This window comes from Callionymus lyra, chromosome 2 (assembly GCF_982586985.1).
Source record: "Callionymus lyra chromosome 2, fCalLyr1.hap1.1, whole genome shotgun sequence".
Taxonomy (NCBI): Eukaryota; Metazoa; Chordata; class Actinopteri; order Syngnathiformes; family Callionymidae; genus Callionymus; species Callionymus lyra.
In genome coordinates this window covers 3,151,405-3,171,882 of record NC_141819.1, presented here as the reverse complement: position 1 = coordinate 3,171,882, position 20,478 = coordinate 3,151,405, and the positions used below count along the sequence as shown (strand labels likewise).

At 34.1% G+C, this 20,478-nt stretch overlaps 1 protein-coding gene across 4 annotated transcripts in view; it reads right to left on the bottom strand.

Moving 5' to 3' along the window:
* The window catches only part of polrmt (polymerase (RNA) mitochondrial (DNA directed)), an 89,319-nt gene that overhangs the window by 54,322 nt on the left and 14,519 nt on the right, over positions 1-20,478 (bottom strand). For all 4 annotated transcript variants that reach the window (XR_015710476.1, XR_015710477.1, XR_015710475.1 and 1 more), the window contains exons 5-9: positions 16,400-16,580; positions 12,750-12,899; positions 9,299-9,466; positions 9,069-9,239; positions 5,778-6,020 (exon numbers count right to left, since the gene is read on the bottom strand). Coding sequence is in view for 1 of the 4 variants with exons in the window: in XM_087783252.1 (XP_087639378.1) it covers positions 5,778-6,020; positions 9,069-9,239; positions 9,299-9,466; positions 12,750-12,899; positions 16,400-16,580 (913 nt within the window). In the remaining 3 variants the exon portion in view is untranslated. The remainder of the gene's footprint in view (positions 1-5,777; positions 6,021-9,068; positions 9,240-9,298; positions 9,467-12,749; positions 12,900-16,399; positions 16,581-20,478) is intronic.

The following is a 20,478-nucleotide window of genomic DNA, read 5'->3' as shown; positions in this document are numbered from 1 at the left end:
AATATGAAAGAAGTTTGTTTACTACACAAATATGAAAGAAGTTTGTTTACTACACAAATATGAAAGAAGTTTGTTTACTACACAAATATGAAAGAAGTTTGTTTACTACACAAATATGGAAAGAAGTTTGTTTACTACACAAATATGAAAGAAGTTTGTTTACTACACAAATATGAAAGAAGTTTGTTTACTACACAAATATGAAAGAAGTTTGTTTACTTCACAAATATGAAAGAAGTTTGTTTACTACACAAATATGAAAGAAGTTTGTTTACTACACAAATATGAAAGAAGTTTGTTTACTACACAAATATGAAAGAAGTTTGTTTACTACACAAATATGAAAGAAGTTTGTTTACTACACAAATATGGAAAGAAGTTTGTTTACTACACAAATATGAAAGAAGTTTGTTTACTTCACAAATATGAAAGAAGTTTGTTTACTACACAAATATGAAAGAAGTTTGTTTACTACACAAATATGAAAGAAGTTTGTTTACTACACAAATATGAAAGAAGTTTGTTTACTTCACAAATATGAAAGAAGTTTGTTTACTACACAAATATGAAAGAAGTTTGTTTACTACACAAATATGGAAAGAAGTTTGTTTACTACACAAATATGAAAGAAGTTTGTTTACTACACAAATATGAAAGAAGTTTGTTTACTACACAAATATGGAAAGAAGTTTGTTTACTACACAAATATGAAAGAAGTTTGTTTACTACACAAATATGAAAGAAGTTTGTTTACTACACAAATATGAAAGAAGTTTGTTTACTACACAAATATGAAAGAAGTTTGTTTACTACACAAATATGAAAGAAGTTTGTTTACTACACAAATATGAAAGAAGTTTGTTTACTACACAAATATGAAAGAAGTTTGTTTACTACACAAATATGAAAGAAGTTTGTTTACTACACAAATATGAAAGAAGTTTGTTTACTACACAAATATGAAAGAAGTTTGTTTACTACACAAATATGGAAAGAAGTTTGTTTACTACACAAATATGAAAGAAGTTTGTTTACTTCACAAATATGAAAGAAGTTTGTTTACTACACAAATATGAAAGAAGTTTGTTTACTACACAAATATGAAAGAAGTTTGTTTACTACACAAATATGAAAGAAGTTTGTTTACTACACAAATATGGAAAGAAGTTTGTTTACTACACAAATATGAAAGAAGTTTGTTTACTACACAAATATGGAAAGAAGTTTGTTTACTACACAAATATGAAAGAAGTTTGTTTACTACACAAATATGAAAGAAGTTTGTTTACTACACAAATATGGAAAGAAGTTTGTTTACTACACAAATATGAAAGAAGTTTGTTTACTACACAAATATGAAAGAAGTTTGTTTACTACACAAATATGAAAGAAGTTTGTTTACTACACAAATATGGAAAGAAGTTTGTTTACTACACAAATATGAAAGAAGTTTGTTTACTACACAAATATGAAAGAAGTTTGTTTACTACACAAATATGGAAAGAAGTTTGTTTACTACACAAATATGAAAGAAGTTTGTTTACTACACAAATATGGAAAGAAGTTTGTTTACTACACAAATATGAAAGAAGTTTGTTTACTACACAAATATGAAAGAAGTTTGTTTACTACACAAATATGAAAGAAGTTTGTTTACTACACAAATATGAAAGAAGTTTGTTTACTACACAAATATGAAAGAAGTTTGTTTACTACACAAATATGAAAGAAGTTTGTTTACTACACAAATATGAAAGAAGTTTGTTTACTACACAAATATGAAAGAAGTTTGTTTACTACACAAATATGAAAGAAGTTTGTTTACTACACAAATATGAAAGAAGTTTGTTTACTACACAAATATGAAAGAAGTTTGTTTACTACACAAATATGAAAGAAGTTTGTTTACTACACAAATATGAAAGAAGTTTGTTTACTACACAAATATGGAAAGAAGTCATGAATATAAGAATAAGAATATTTTCTTGTTAATTGTAAATAAAAACCTAATGAATAAACTCATGATATTTCCTACACGTTATTGAAATATAAAAATATAAAAACACTGGGTTATGATGATCAAAGATGTTCTCGAACCTTCAGACGAGGAACTGACGTCTATTTTGAAAGCGGCTGAAGCTTCTCTGAGGATCTATGATCGTGTCTTCAAACGTTTTCCTGAACTTTCTGGTTCAGTCGCGTTTTCACATCTTTTTTAAGCAAGAGTTTCCGAGACCTGCAGGAAGAAGAGGATTTCTGGACTCTTTGACCTCTGACCTGGAGTCCAGGGGAAGCTTTCTTTGAATGGATATGATTCGTTTTTTAGCGTCTCGAACCTTCGTGGGTCAGATGTTCAGGTGGAGACGGACTCACACCAGCAGCTCTCGTACTTTAATTTATGTATTTCAACCTCTTTTACCTTTTTCTTTTGCGTTAAAGCGGTTCTGATAATATTGCCTGACAGCGGGTCAAGGTGACCCGAATGCCCGAAAACAAATGTGTTTGTGGTATCCCTTGTGTTATCTCAGGGTCAAGGTGACACTATCACAACACCAGAGTCAAGTACTGGACAATACTACACATATATACTTGTTACTACACTATCACAACACCAGAGTCAAGTACTGGACAATACTACACATATATCCTTGTTACTACACTATCACAACACCAGAGTCAAGTACTGGACAATACTACACATATATACTTGTTACTACACTATCACAACACCAGAGTCAAGTACTGGACAATACTACACATATATACTTGTTACTACACTATCACAACACCAGAGTCAAGTACTGGACAATACTACACATATATACTTGTTACTACACTATCACAACACCAGAGTCAAGTACTGGACAATACTACATATATATACTTGTTACTACACTATCACAACACCAGAGTCAAGTACTGGACAATACTACACATATATACTTGTTACTACACTATCACAACACCAGAGTCAAGTACTGGACAATACTACACATGTATACTTGTTACTACACTATCACAACACCAGAGTCAAGTACTGGACAATACTACACATATATACTTGTTACTACACTATCACAACACCAGAGTCAAGTACTGGACAATACTACACATTTATACTTGATACTACACTATCACAACACCAGAGTCAAGTACTAGACAATAGTACACATATATACTTGTTACTACACTATCACAACACCAGAGTCAAGTACTGGACAATAGTACACATATATACTTGTTACTACACTATCACAACACCAGAGTCAAGTACTGGACAATACTACACATATATACTTGTTACTACACTATAACAACACCAGAGTCAAGTACTGGACAATACTACACATATATACTTGTTACTACACTATCACAACACCAGAGTCAAGTACTGGACAATACTACACATATATACTCGTTACTACACTAGCACAACACCAGAGTCAAGTACTGGACAATACTACACATATATACTCGTTACTACACTAGCACAACACCAGAGTCAAGTACTGGACAATACTACACATATATACTCGTTACTACACTAGCACAACACCAGAGTCAAGTACTGGACAATACTACACATATATACTTGTTACTACACTATCACAACACCAGAGTCAAGTACTGGACAATACTACACATATATACTTGTTACTACACTATCACAACACCAGAGTCAAGTACTGGACAATACTACACATATATACTTGTTACTACACTATCACAACACCAGAGTCAAGTACTGGACAATACTACACACATATACTTGTTACTACACTATCACAACAGCAGAGTCAAGTACTGGACAATACTACACATATATACTTGTTACTACACTATCACAACACCAGAGTCAAGTACTGGACAATACTACACATATATACTTGTTACTACACTATCACAACACCAGAGTCAAGTACTGGACAATACTACACATATATACTTGTTACTACACTATCACAACACCAGAGTCAAGTACTGGACAATACTACATATATATACTTGTTACTACACTATCACAACACCAGAGTCAAGTACTGGACAATACTACACATATATACTTGTTACTACACTATCACAACACCAGAGTCAAGTACTGGACAATACTACACATATATACTTGTTACTACACTATCACAACACCAGAGTCAAGTACTAGACAATACTACACATATATACTTGTTACTACACTATCACAACACCAGAGTCAAGTATTGGACAATACTACACATATATACTTGTTACTACACTATCACAACACCAGAGTCAAGTACTGGACAATACTACACATATATACTTGTTACTACACTATCACAACACCAGAGTCAAGTACTGGACAATACTACATATATATACTTGTTACTACACTATCACAACACCAGAGTCAAGTACTGGACAATACTACACATATATACTTGTTACTACACTATCACAACACCAGAGTCAAGTACTAGACAATACTACACATATATACTTGTTACTACACTATCACAACACCAGAGTCAAGTACTGGACAATACTACACATACATACTTGTTACTACACTATCACAACACCAGAGTCAAGTACTGGACAATACTACACATATATACTTGTTACTACACTATCACAACACCAGAGTCAAGTACTGGACAATACTACATATATATACTTGTTACTACACTATCACAACACCAGAGTCAAGTACTGGACAATACTACACATATATACTTGTTACTACACTATCACAACACCAGAGTCAAGTACTGGACAATACTACACATATATACTTGTTACTACACTATCACAACACCAGAGTCAAGTACTGGACAATACTACACATATATACTTGTTACTACACTATCACAACACCAGAGTCAAGTACTGGACAATACTACACATATATACTTGTTTCTACACTATCACAACACCAGAGTCAAGTACTGGACAATACTACACATATATACTTGTTACTACACTATCACAACACCAGAGTCAAGTACTGGACAATACTACACATATATACTTGTTACTACACTATCACAACACCAGAGTCAAGTACTGGACAATACTCCACATATATACTTGTTACTACACTATCACAACACCAGAGTCAAGTACTGGACAATACTACACATATATACTTGTTACTACACTATCACAACACCAGAGTCAAGTACTGGACAATACTACACATATATACTTGTTACTACACTATCACAACACCAGAGTCAAGTACTGGACAATACTACACATATATACTTGTTACTACACTATCACAACACCAGAGTCAAGTACTGGACAATACTACACATATATACTTGTTACTACACTATCACAACACCAGAGTCAAGTACTGGACAATACTACACATATATACTTGTTACTACACTATCACAACACCAGAGTCAAGTACTGGACAATACTACACATATATACTTGTTACTACACTATCACAACACCAGAGTCAAGTACTGGACAATACTACACTATCACTATATATATATATACATCGTATGCATCAACACACACATCATCTCTTTCCCCCTGAATCATCTTAAACATGTGTTTTAGACGTTGAACGCTCATTAAGGTCAAATAACAAGACGACAAAGTATTCTTGTAATCAAAAGCACTGACGTGTCAGAGAAATGTTGCTGGTTCTGATCAAACCTACTGACGGAGATGATGAAGCTTCAGTGAAATGAAAGTATTTCCTGATGCAGAGTCGTGTCGTGACGACGGCGCAGGAAAGTGATCTTCGTTTCTAACCGTGGCTCTGATCTACAGTTTACCTTCCGCAGGCTGCGAAACGCGTACATGTGGTAGAGGATGGGGATGGGCTTCTTCTCGTAGTTGGGGTTGAGGATGTCGCCGTCGATCTTCAGGTTCTTCACCATCAGCTCCATCAGGTGAGTGCCCACGTGCACCATGTTGATGGTGGACCAGCGGCTCAGACCGAGCTGGAGGCTCGGCCCGGAACTGAGCTCCGTCTCCAGCCGACGCCACAGTTCTCTGGGGAGGAGGTTGTTGCAGGTCTGGAGAAGAACGAGAGGTTCTGATGGATGGAACATTTTATCAACTCACTTACAACAATCGTACACAATTTTTGTTTTTCATAAACATCTTATAAGGATAATCAACTATAATCAAACAATTTTCAACTATAATCAAACAATTTTCATCTATAATCAAACAATTTTCAACTATAATCCAACAATTTTCAACTATAATCAAACAATTTTCATCTATAATCAAACAATTTTCAACTATAATCCAACAATTTTCATCTATAATCAAACTATTTTCAACTATAATCAAACAATTTTCAACTATAATCAAACAATTTTCAACTATAATCAAACAATTTTCAACTATAATCGAACAATTTTCATCTATAATCAAACAATTTTCAACTATAATCAAACTATTTTCAACTGTAATCCAACAATTTTCCTCTATAATCAAACAATTTTCAACTATAATCAAATAATTTTCAACTATAATCAAACAATTTTCAACTATAATCCAACAATTTTCAACTATAATCCAACAATTTTCATCTATAATCCAACAATTTTCAACTATAATCCAACAACTTTCAACTATAATCCAACTATTTTCATCTATAATCCAACAATTTTCAACTATAATCAAACAATTTTCAACTATAATTAAACAATTTTCAACTATAATCCAACAATTTTCAACTATAATCAAACAATTTTCAACTATAATCCAAGAATTTTCAACTAGAATCAAACAATTTTCAACTATAATCCAACAATTTTCAACTATAATCCAACAATTTTCATCTATAATCCAACAATTTTCAACTATAATCCAACAACTTTCAACTATAATCCAACTATTTTCATCTATAATCCAACAATTTTCAACTATAATCAAACAATTTTCAACTATAATTAAACAATTTTCAACTATAATCCAACAATTTTCAACTATAATCAAACAATTTTCAACTATAATCCAAGAATTTTCAACTAGAATCAAACAATTTTCAACTATAATCCAACAATTTTCAACTATAATCCAACTATTTTCATCTATAATCCAACAATTTTCAACTATAATCAAACAATTTTCATCTATAATCCAACAATTTTCAACTATAATCCAACAACTTTCAACTATAATCAAACTATTTTCATCTATAATCCAACAATTTTCAACTATAATCAAACAATTTTCAACTATAATCCAACAATTTTCAACTATAATCAAACAATTTTCAACTAGAATCAAACAATTTTCAACTATAATCCAACAATTTTCAACTAGAATCAAACAATTTTCAACTATAATCCAACAATTTTCAACTATAATCAAACAATTTTCAACTATAATCCAACAATTTTCAACTATAATCAAACTATTTTCATCTATAATCCAACAATTTTCAACTATAATCCAACAATTTTCAACTATAATCCAACAATTTTCAACTATAATCAAACAATTTTCAACTATAATCCAACAATTTTCAACTATAATCAAACAATTTTCAACTATAATCCAACAATTTTCAACTATAATCAAACAATTTCTAGCCAAAGAGAGAGAAAACGCTCAAATGGTGAGCATGTGTGTCATTTATAAGTTGAAACAACAGCATTTATTTTTAGAACCTAAAAGACAGAAAACTGTGAATAAATAAAAATTCATTCGACTCCTTATTAGTGTCGAGTTCATGAGAAACATGACCTCGACTCTACGACAACAAAACCAAACGTGTGGTTTAAAATTAGACGCTGGATAATTTACAAAAGATAAGAAGATCACCTTAAATAACGTCCTCCACTAACAACCTCATGTTAACGAGCTCATTACGCTGTGATGACTCCACTGTTTGGTGGGAAGGAAACCCGGCGTGAAAGTGGAAGATGCTGAGAGAAACTCTAGGAGCCGTCGACGACTGAGGGACCTGTGAGGTGATGAGTGGAAACTAGATACACCTGAGTGTAGCTCAGTGTCGCTGGACAACTGCTCCACGCATGTGTGGTAGATGACCTTCAGCTTATTCACTAACAATTTTCAACTGTAATCAATTTTCAACTATAATCAAACAATTTTCAACTATAATCAAACAATTTTCAACTATAATCAACAATTTTCAACTATAATCAAACAATTTTCAACTATAATCAAACAATTTTCAACTATAATCAAACAATTTTCAACTATAATCAAACAATTTTCAACTATAATCAAACAATTTTCAACTATAATCAAACAATTTTCAACTGAAATCAAACAATTTTCAACTATAATCAAACAATTTTCAACTATAATCAAACAATTTTCAACTATAATCAAACAATTTTCAACTATAATCAAACAATTTTCAACTGAAATCAAACAATTTTCAACTATAATCAAACAATTTTCAACTATAATCAAACAATTTTCAACTATAATCAAACAATTTTCAACTGAAATCAAACAATTTTCAACTATAATCAAACAATTTTCAACTATAATCAAACAATTTTCAACTGAAATCAAACAATTTTCAACTATAATCAAACAATTTTCAACTATAATCAAACAATTTTCAACTATAATCAACAATTTTCAACTATAATCAAACAATTTTCAACTATAATCAAACAATTTTCAACTATAATCAACAATTTTCAACTATAATCAAACAATTTTCAACTATAATCAAACAATTTTCAACTATAATCAAACAATTTTCAACTATAATCAACAATTTTCAACTATAATCAAACAATTTTCAACTATAATCAAACAATTTTCAACTATAATCAAACAATTTTCAACTATAATCAAACAATTTTCAACTGAAATCAAACAATTTTCAACTATAATCAAACAATTTTCAACTATAATCAAACAATTTTCAACTGTAATCAAACAATTTTCAACTGAAATCAAACAATTTTCAACTATAATCAAACAATTTTCAACTATAATCAAACAATTTTCAACTATAATCAAACAATTTTCAACTATAATCAAACAATTTTCAACTGAAATCAAACAATTTTCAGGGACCCGTGAGGTTCAGAGCAGAAACGAGGATCATGACCCTGGTGTACCTCGGTGTCGCTGGACAACTGCTCCACGTATTTGTCGTAGATGACCTTCATCTTATCCACGATCTGACTCTGGTGCTTCTGTCTGGCGTAGTATTTGGTGTAGACCTGGTCGCCCAGGAGTTCCACGAGGTACTTCAGGGTCTCCCCGTTGGCAGGAACACTGTTGATACCCTGAAAGTTGAGAAATCGTTAGGAGTCGTCATTTCTATGGAAGCACCTGCTGGTGTTACCTGAACCATGATGTCCACGTAGTCCTGGTCCTCCAGCAGGAACAGATACGGGTACAGACTGAGGCTGTGGGCGGAATTTCTGGGTTTGGTCAGGAGCGACTTGCTTTCCTTGAAAGCCTTGAGCAGAACCTCCTGCCACTGGACCTTCTGCTGGGCCAGCAGCTCCCTCTGAGGAGGCAGCACAGAGTTAAGGACCTGTCGTCAGGGGTTCCCACCGACGCCCCTCGTTCATCACATCACTTAAGGAAGGCGGCGGCGACTCATTATCCGACAGAGGAGCAGAAATTGGGCCATCGCTCTCTGGAGCCAAATCTCTGAGGAACATGACTGAACATCAAAGTCCGTGATCAGGCTGGTTTCTCTCTGATGCCTTCAAGTCCGTCCAGGTTTGCTTCCATTAACACACAAAATGGCTCATTTCTCTGATTTGCAACTAAAGGGACGTGAAGACACGACTCAAGCGATGACGTTGTTGGTTTTCGGGTTTTTTGGCCAGAGTTCATGGAGAACCTGAGACGTTTCTATGAGAATCATGTATCAGTTCTACCCAAAACGTTTAGACTGTCTATGAGCGTGTGTGAGTGAAAACTATATTCAAACTATTTTCAACTGTAATCAAACAATTTTAAACTATAATCAAACAATTTTCAACTAAAATCAAACAATTTTCAACTGTAATCAAACAATTTTAAACTATAATCAAACAATTTTCAACTATAATCAAACAATTTTCAACTATAATCAAACAATTTTCAACTGTAATCAAACAATTTTCAACTATAATCAAACAATTTTCAACTATAATCAAACAATTTTCAACTATAATCAAACAATTTTCAACTGTATTCAAACAATTTTCAACTAGAATCAAACAATTTTCAACTATAATCAAAAAATTTTCAACTAGAATCAAAAAATTTTCAACTATAATCAAACAATTTTCAACTATAATCAAACAATTTTCAACTAGAATCAAACAATTTTCAACTATAATCAAACAATTTTCAACTATAATCAAAAAAATTTCAACTATAATCAAACAATTTTCAACTATAATCAAACAATTTTCAACTATAATCAAACAATTTTCAACTAAAATCAAACAATTTTCAACTATAATCAAACAATTTTCAACTAAAATCAAACAATTTTCAACTATAATCAAAAAATGTTCAACTATACTCAAACAATTTTCAACTATAATCAAACAATTTTCAACTATAATCAAACAATTTTCAACTATAATCAAACAATTTTCAACTAGAATCAAACAATTTTCAACTATAATCAAACAATTTTCAACTAGAATCAAACAATTTTCAACTATAATCAAACAATTTTCAACTATAATCAAAAAAATTTCAACTATAATCAAACAATTTTCAACTATAATCAAACAATTTTCAACTAAAATCAAACAATTTTCAACTATAATCAAACAATTTTCAACTAAAATCAAACAATTTTCAACTATAATCAAACAATTTTCAACTAAAATCAAACAATTTTCAACTATAATCAAACAATTTTCAACTGTAATCGAATGAATACTCCAAAAATGAACAAGATAGATTCAGACTCAGTAAAAAGGAAAACAAACTTCAAATAAGTATTAATTAACATCTACAGTATATAACGAAGATTAACAAGACAATACAAGAATGAAAAAACGGTCGTCATGACACCCATAAATGATCACATGATAAACCCAATGATCACATGGATAAAAACAGCATCATGTGACACAAATAATAATGACAAAATAATAGCATTAATGCAAGTATGTAGTAAATATTGTGTTTAGTTAAATAGAAAAATTATAATAAGAAGAAATAACAAAAACTCTTCTTAGGAAAATGATGTCACAGGATCTGGATCTTATAATCCATGTGTTTGTGTCGTTGACACTATTGTAACAGTTTATTGTGTGTCTAAACCAGAAGGATCTTCTCGCCTGCAGTTCATACTAAACTCTGCAGCCAGAATTCTGAGCCGCTCTAGTAGAAGAACTCACATTTCTCCTTCAAACTCTTCACTGGCTGCTCTAGTAGAAGAACTCACATTTCTCCTTCAAACTCTTCACTGGCTGCTCTAGTAGAAGAACTCACATTTCTCCTTCAAACTCTTCACTGGCTGCTCTAGTAGAAGAACTCACATTTCTCCTTCAAACTCTTCACTGGCTGCTCTAGTAGAAGAACTCACATTTCTCCTTCAAACTCTTCACTGGCTGCTCTAGTAGAAGAACTCACATTTCTCCTTCAAACTCTTCACTAGTTTCTTTCAGGATCATTTTAAAATTCTTACTTTCACATCTATTCATGGTCAGACCTTCATGATCTATTCATGGTCAGACCTTCATGATCTATTCATGGTCAGACCTTCATAGATCTATTCATGGTCAGACCTTCATAGATCTATTCATGGTCAGACCTTCATGATCTGATCCAGACCCGGCTCGGGTGCGACTGGAACATTACGTTGAGCATTTATAAATCGACTGTAATTCAATAAAATGATATCAAGTTCATGACAATTTATCCATTAAATAACTGCAATATTCCCGTTATCGTCGCACCGTTGAGACCATGGTTACTGTTGGACCCGGAGCTTCTCTCAACAACACAATCCATCACTGGCTGCTGCTAAATGTTCCCAGTTCTCCGGGGGACCGTCCTCTGCTCGCTTCCAATGAAGCCCATCTGTTGTTTGGTGCAAATCTATAGACATTGAACAGCATAGAAATACCTTCTTTAACCCTTTAGGAACTCAAATCTGGGTCTATCTTGATTTTACCGGCTGTAAAATAAAAAGTAAAGTAAAAGTATTTCTAGTAAATGCTTCCTGAATACTTTTTCAATACCTGGTAGTTATTTAACATATTAACGGATTTTTTTTTTTTTTTCCCCAAAAAAAGAAAATCCTGCGTGCACGTGCGTCGCCATAGCAACCGAGCCTAACACAGTTCACAGACGGACGGAGACGTAAACAGCAACGAGACATAGAAGTACAAACTGACAACTTTACTGAACGTGACACTGATTGATTGAAGTGCACATTTAAAACATGATTGATTTATACAATGAAAAGATTGAAATGATCACATGTTTTCCATATGCATATCACACGTGACAATATCGCGATGTCGATATTTTTTCGATATATCGTGCAGCCCTAGTTAGGTGTAAAAAACAACGTAAAAACATTTTAACATGGTAGGAAATCTAAAGATACATCAATAAACAAACTGAAATGATGAATTTGAACCATCTTTTTAACCTTTCACAAGATGAATCAAAACTCACACTCGCTCTACTTTAAAGTAAGTCTGTTAAAACTAGATAAAAATAGTGCGAGCGCTGTTAAAAATAGTACCACGTGTTGTGTAAACATGTCGGGTAAACAACAGCAGCGTCTCCCGACAGAAGAGAAGTTAACAAGCAGGTCGTCTCACCATCTTCCTCATGTTGTCCGTGACTTCCTTGCAGGCTTCCACCGAGTCGATGGTGACCGTGCACGACTTCTCCAGCTCCAGCTGCTGCTGGAAGCGCTCCTGGAGCTCGGCCGGCGTGAAGATCAGCTTGGGGTACTGGTGGTTATCTCTCTGAAACACAAACGGGGATACATGTTGTGCGTTTGCACTTTTTGTGCAGTTAAATCAGGCGTAAAAAAAATAAAATAAACCATTTTGTGGCTGAGATTTCCTCGATGTGGTGTCAACATGACGATCACACTTTCGACACACGAAAAGAGTGTGTCTGTGTGTAGACCACTGACATAGCAGTAGAGGTTTTAGGGTGGAGGTCAAAAGCACAACGTCATCATTAGGTCAAGGTAAAGGTCAAATTCAAATATGTGCAACTGCAATGGAATTTTAACCCCATTTAATACAGATGACTTCTGTAAAATCAGCTTTTTTATTAACTCAAAGACCCATAATCCATCTGGGTTTGTTTGTTTTTTATAAATCAATAATAAATCCACCTCCATGTACACGCACACATAACACTTAATAAATGATGCTAACAACTTAGCTCGTTAGCATACGGTGAAGACGCACACATAACACTTTATAAATGATGCTAACAACTTAGCTCGTTAGCATACGGTGAAGACGCACACATAACACTTTATAAATGATGCTAACAACTTAGCTTGTTAGCATATGGTGAAGACGCACACATAACACTTTATAAATGATGCTAACAACTTAGCTCGTTAGCATACGGTGAAGACGCACACATAACACTTTATAAATGATGCTAACAACTTAGCTTGTTAGCATACGGTGAAGACGCACACATAACACTTTATAAATGAGGCTAACAACTTAGCTCGTTAGCATACGGTGAAGACGCACACATAACACTTTATAAGTGACGCTAACAACTTAGCTCGTTAGCATACGGTGAAGACGCACACTTAACACTTTATAAATGACGCTAACAACTTAGCTCGTTAGCATACGGTGAAGACGCACACATAACACTTTATAAATGACGCTAACAACTTAGCTCGTTAGCATACGGTGAAGACGCACACATAACACTTTATAAATGACGCTAACAACTTAGCTCGTTAGCATACGGTGAAGACGCACACATAACACTTTATAAATGACGCTAACAACTTAGCTCATTAGCATACGGTGAAGACGCACACAACGAGATCAGACGCGTCGCCATAGCAACCGAGCCTAACAGTTCACAGACGGACGGAGACGTAAACAACAACGTGACATAGAAGTACAAATTGACAACTTTACAGAACGTGACACTGATTGATCAAAGTGTGTATTTAAGAAACGCTTAGTTTATATTTTTTTTACTGTATAAATCATCACATGTTTTCGATGCATATCACACGTGCCAAAGTATTGGGATATCGATATTTTTTCAATATATCGTGCAGCCTTTATTATAACGAATTTGGGGATCATTTCCATTTCAAAATATACGTCACCCTCTTTATAATTAAAATGTTTAAAATGTATATTCCCATTTCAAGTTAAGTTAATCTGTTTAGTCAAACATTAGATTAAACTTAATTTTCTATGAGCAGCAAACTTTTTTTTTCTTCCAATCCCATTAAAGTAAAAACGGAACCATCACTTCAATTATGCAGCGAGTGGGATAGCTAACTGGGATAGAAAACCCACGAGACCGTCGTGTTCTTCTGTTATCTACTGGCCAGTAACTGAGTTTGGAGAACGACCAAAGCAACAGTAGCTTCACTCGGACAAACAAAAGGTCTTGAAAACAAAAATAGAATTACATGAATGTAGAAAAGAGCGAATTGAGATGTTATCGTTCAAATAAAACAGTCGGTTCACTTTATCCAAAAGAAATCTAGCGTTGAAGCTCTGGAACATTTATTACTGCATCAAAAGCCTAAAAATAACTATAAAAACATGAATCATTGATGTTTTTGAAGCACGTTAATGTGGCCTTCAGTTGATTTTTAATATTTACACAGCAGGTTTCTGCAGCAAAATAATTGATCCTAACATAACGACTACTGCAGTCTGTGTTGGTTAAGAAACATTTGGCAACAGTAGAGTCAGAGATGGTCCAGAATAGAGCTGCACGATATATCTGAGAAATGTGTTGGTACGTGCAATATACATATAGAAAACATTTTTTTGTATAAATCATTTCTTAAATACACACTTTGATTAATCAGTGTCTCGTTCTGTAAAGTTGTCAAGTTGTACTTCTATGTCTCGTTGTTGTTTACGTCTCCGTCTGTCTGTGAACTGTGTTAGGCTCGGTTGCTATGACGATGCGTCTTAGCTCAGTATATCCAGTGAAGTAATACTAACTTATGATCTAGTCAAACACTAGTGATCCAGTGAAGTAATACTAACTTATGATCTAGTCAAACACTAGTGATCCAGTGAAGTAATACTAACTTATGATCTAGTCAAACAATAGTGATCCAGTGAAGTAATACTAACTTATGATCTAGTCAAACACTAGTGATCCAGTGAAGTAATACTAACTTATGATCTAGTTAAACACTAGTGATCCAGTGAAGTAATACTAACTTATGATCTAGTCAAACACTAGTGATCCAGTGAAGTAATACTAACTTATGATCTAGTCAAACACTAGTGATCCAGTGAAGTAATACTAACTTATGATCGAGTCAAACACTAGTGATCCAGTGAAGTAATACTAACTTATGATCTAATCAAACACTATCGTGAACTTCCAAACAAACTGTCCGTCTTCACCGTATGCTAACGAGCTAAGTTGTTAGCGTCATTTATAAAGTGTTATGTATGCATCTACACCGTATGCTAACGAGCTAAATTGTTAGCATCATTTATAAAGTGTTATGTGTGCGTCTGCACCGTATGCTAACGAGCTAAGTTGATAGCGTAATTTATAAAGCGTTATGTGTCAGTCTTCACCGTATGCTAACGAGCTAAATTGTTAGCATCATTTATAAAGTGTTATGTGTGCGTCTTCACCGTATGCTAATGAGCTAAGTTGTTAGCATAATTTATAAAGTGTTATGTGTGCGTCTTCACCGTATGCTAACGAGCTAAGTTGTTAGCGTCATTTATAAAGTGTTATATGTGCGTCTTCACCGTATGCTAACGAGCTAAGTTGTTAGCATCATTTATAAAGTGTTATGTGTGCGTCTTCACTGTATGCTAACGAGCTAAGTTGTTAGCGTCATTTATAAAGTGTTATGTGTGCGTGTACAAGGATTTATTATTGATTTGGTGATATCACGACGCGCCGGCGGCTCCTCTCTGATGTCGCTCAGTTTCACAGGAAACCGATGCAAGTCCCGCGAGACTGAGCGTTAGAAGAGATATTTTTCTACTATCATGTCGACATCGAAGTGTTGAAATAAACAAAAGTGAAATATCTCATCGTTTGACTTCTTTAATCCCCCGGACCTTCACTACAGTACTAACAACTATCGCATCAATATCGATATCGCAATTCACGACACCAATATCGAATATCGCACATATTTCCAATATCGTGCAGTCCTAGTCCAGACGTTACATAACAGTAACACCTTGACAAGTACGTTGCCTGATGTCCTCCTGACCCCCCAAACGTCATGGAGCCACTAAACGATTACCCGACTGTAGAAGTCCTGGATGAGTGACGGAGGAGGATGTCTGCTGCTGGTACTGGGCTTGTAGTCCGGTCTGACGACCAGAACGGCTTTCATGACCATTTCTCTTTCGTCCTCAGCGAAGACGCAGGAGTTGAAGAGATTGTCCAGAGACAGACCGTCCTGCTCCATCCGGCTCAGACAACTGGAAGAAACCAGAACAAATACAATTAACTGCTTTCCATGACTCACCAGAGAGAAGAGGTGTGTGTTTTGTCAAGATTCTGTTGATACGCATCTCAGTACAGGGTCAACGATACATTGAGATATATCGTGATACTGTAGTAACAAGGTGTAGTATTGTCCAGTACTTGACTCTGGTGTTGTGATAGTGTAGTAACAAGTATATATGTGTAGTATTGTCCAGTACTTGACTCTGGTGTTGTGATAGTGTAGTAACAAGGATATGTGTGTAGTATTGTCCAGTACTTATTCCATTTAGATTTTCTTTCTCGTTTTTATTTCTGGGTGTTTTTTATTTCTCTTGCTGTTGTTAAACCGAATTTCCCCTCGCGGGACTAATAAAGGTTTTCTGATTCTGATACTTGACTCTGGTGTTGTGATAGTGTAGTAACAAGTATATATGTGTAGTATTGTCCAGTACTTGACTCTGGTGTTGTGATAGTGTAGTAACAAGTATATATGTGTAGTATTGTCCAGTACTTGACTCTGGTGTTGTGATAGTGTAGTAACAAGTATAAATGTGTAGTATTGTTGAGTACTTGACTCTGGTGTTGTGATAGTGTAGTAACAAGTATAAATGTGTAGTATTGTTGAGTACTTGACTCTGGTATTGTGATAGTGTAGTAACAAGTATATGTGTGTAGTATTGTCCAGTACTTGACTCTGGTGTTGTGATAGTGTAGTAACAAGGATATGTGTGTAGTATTGTCCAGTACTTGACTCTGGTGTTGTGATAGTGTAGTAACAAGTATAAATGTGTAGTATTGTTGAGTACTTGACTCTGGTGTTGTGATAGTGTAGTAACAAGTATAAATGTGTAGTATTGTTGAGTACTTGACTCTGGTGTTGTGATAGTGTAGTAACAAGTATATATGTGTAGTATTGTCCAGTACTTGACTCTGGTGTTGTGATAGTGTAGTAACAAGTATATATGTGTAGTATTGTCCAGTACTAGACTCTGGTGTTGTGATAGTGTAGTAACAAGTATATATATGTGTAGTATTGTCCAGTACTTGACTCTGGTGTTGTGGTAGTGTAGTGACAAGTATATATGTGTAGTATTGTCCAGTACTTGACTCTGGTGTTGTGATAGTGTAGTAACAAGTATATATGTGTAGTATTGTCCAGTACTTGACTCTGGTGTTGTGATAGTGTAGTAACAAGTATATATGTGTAGTATTGTCCAGTACTTGACTCTGGTGTTGTGATAGTGTAGTAACAAGTATATATGTGTAGTATTGTCCAGTACTTGACTCTGGTGTTGTGATAGTGTAGTAACAAGTATATATGTGTAGTATTGTCCAGTACTTGACTCTGGTGTTGTGATAGTGTAGTAACAAGTATATATGTGTAGTATTGTCCAGTACTTGACTCTGGTGTTGTGATAGTGTAGTAACAAGTATATATGTGTAGTATTGTCCAGTACTTGACTCTGGTGTTGTGATAGTGTAGTAACAAGTATATCTGATAATCTGAACTAGTAGAGATTGGAATGTACTAGTAGGATTCCAAATCCTACTGGATTCCAATCTGTACTAGTAGAGATCAGAATGTACTAGTAGGATTCCAATCTGTACTCTGACATATACAGTTTGATTTCACTTCTGGGGTGTTTGGGGGATTGTTTTCTGTCACATGATACGACCTGCATTCATCGTTTCATTACAAGTCCAAGATCTAGATATACATGATATATTATACATGTACAAGTATACAGTACAAGTCACAGGAAAAAGGTTCCACGTTGCAGGTTTTATTTGCTCGTTCACATCATGTGAGGCACACGTCCTTAAAATACTTACAAATTGATATGAGAATAAGAATTTTTGAGAGATAATGCAAATGTACTTTTTACAACAATACATGTTTCCAACTCATAAAAAAGGTCTGAAATATTATATTAAAAAGTGCAGGCAATTTATTTTAGATTAATAGAAATCAGTAAATGTATCAAAAGTAAATCGATACATTAATATTGTGATCACCAGAACGACTTCCACACGAGTCAAACAGACAAAGAAGTAAAGTGTATTTGACAGGTTTTCTTTTTAAGAAGCCAAACACAGCAATAAGTAAAAGTTTTTAAAAATGTGTAGAGCGCCTTTCTAGACCAGGGTCACAAACAATACACAGTTAAAATATATACTTAAAAGATCAGTGTTTTGTTTTATTTTACATACACTTTTTACACTATGATAAAAATGTTAATATGATTCGATGAAATTGATACAGTGCTGTGATACAGTGTCGTAAAAAAGAAAATAAATATATAAGTAATTTAAAATTGTTGTATTTTGGATTATCAAGAATCAGAAATTGGACTTTCAATAGTCGTCTCCAATAGTTAAAATTGTACTTCTCTTGCATTCATCTACTCGTAATAAAATACGATACATGTATATTAAAGTAAGACAGTTACAAATGAATGGTGTTTCGGGTCCTACAGTATGTGCAATTTATTTCACTATTTACGAAAATAAAATCAAACCAATTAAGTTCAATTAAATAAGGAGGTAAAAATATTTTAAAAACACCATTTCGATAGAAACGAGTGTAAACAAACGTAGCCGTTACAAACGGTAAACAAAAATCAAGGAAGTACTGCAAACTACATTTCCACGTGTATGTCCCTTCGTTCACATGAATTATGTAGCTAATATTCTGAGGCTACAACGGTGAACCACGTTAACAAGTCACCGTGTTTACTTATAAGTAAGTAAGTAAGTCATTTGTATTTATATAGTACTTTTCCAGACCAGGGTCACAAAGCGCTTAAACAATCAAAACAATATTCAATAAAGTATATATTTTAAAGATCAAGATAAAACTGAGAACAACCCAAGTTTAAAGTACTTTCAAGCACTTTCAACGGCTACACAACCAGACGCTGCTGGTAATGTCGTTACACACGAACACAAAACAACCCGCGACTCTGTGGTAGAAGCATTGATCGTGAGAAGAACATCTAAGATCATCACTTAACGCTCAAAAGTGTTTAAATGTAAACGAGGAAAACATGTGGACTTTCTAGAAGACAAAGGAATGAACGTGGCATGTTCTTAGTAAACATGTGTTAATGTAAAAGGAGACATTCAATGTTTCCTACATGCATCGTGGGTAATCACGTTAGGAGTTGTACCGACAGATGATTTATTCATAGATTGTCTCGCGTCATGAATCCTGTCATCGTTTGGCTTCGAGATCACGTCGCTCTCTGAACCCCTTAATAACTAATAATTAACAATAATTGTTTTGTGGGTAAATGAAAATGTGGGCAATTTCCAAGTAATGGATTCCGACCATTTCAAAGATTGAACAGAAATAAATCAAGCATTTATCAATTAAGTAGACTTCAATAAAAGTGATTTCAAAACAAGCTTTGCCTAAAAGAAAAATGATTAACGTTGATTTAAATTTGTATTGAAGTTAAAAATCTATGTATTATTCTATCTAGAGGTTTAGAAAAACATGAACGTAATCATTATTTTTCCAAACAAGAATTCCACCAAACAAATAGAAATCTTGTTTTCTTCGAGATAAAAACATTTATCCCAAATATAAAAATGCGAGGAGGCACTGCGCCCTAGAGGTCATCAAAAGAACTACACGACCTGTAAGGAAACCATAGAGACAAGCAAACGTTTCTCTATAGCAGGGGTCGGGAACCTATGGCTCGCGAGCCAGGTGTGGCTCTTTTGATGATTGCATCTGGCTCGCAGATTTCGGCTTTTCAGATAAAACATAAAATATTATCACTTGTTTCAGGGGCGGGCAATACGTCGATCGCTGTTGCGAGTAGATCGCGTGATTTAATGTAAAGAGAGCTCTGATTGGCTGCTGTGCATGTCAATCAAATAGTT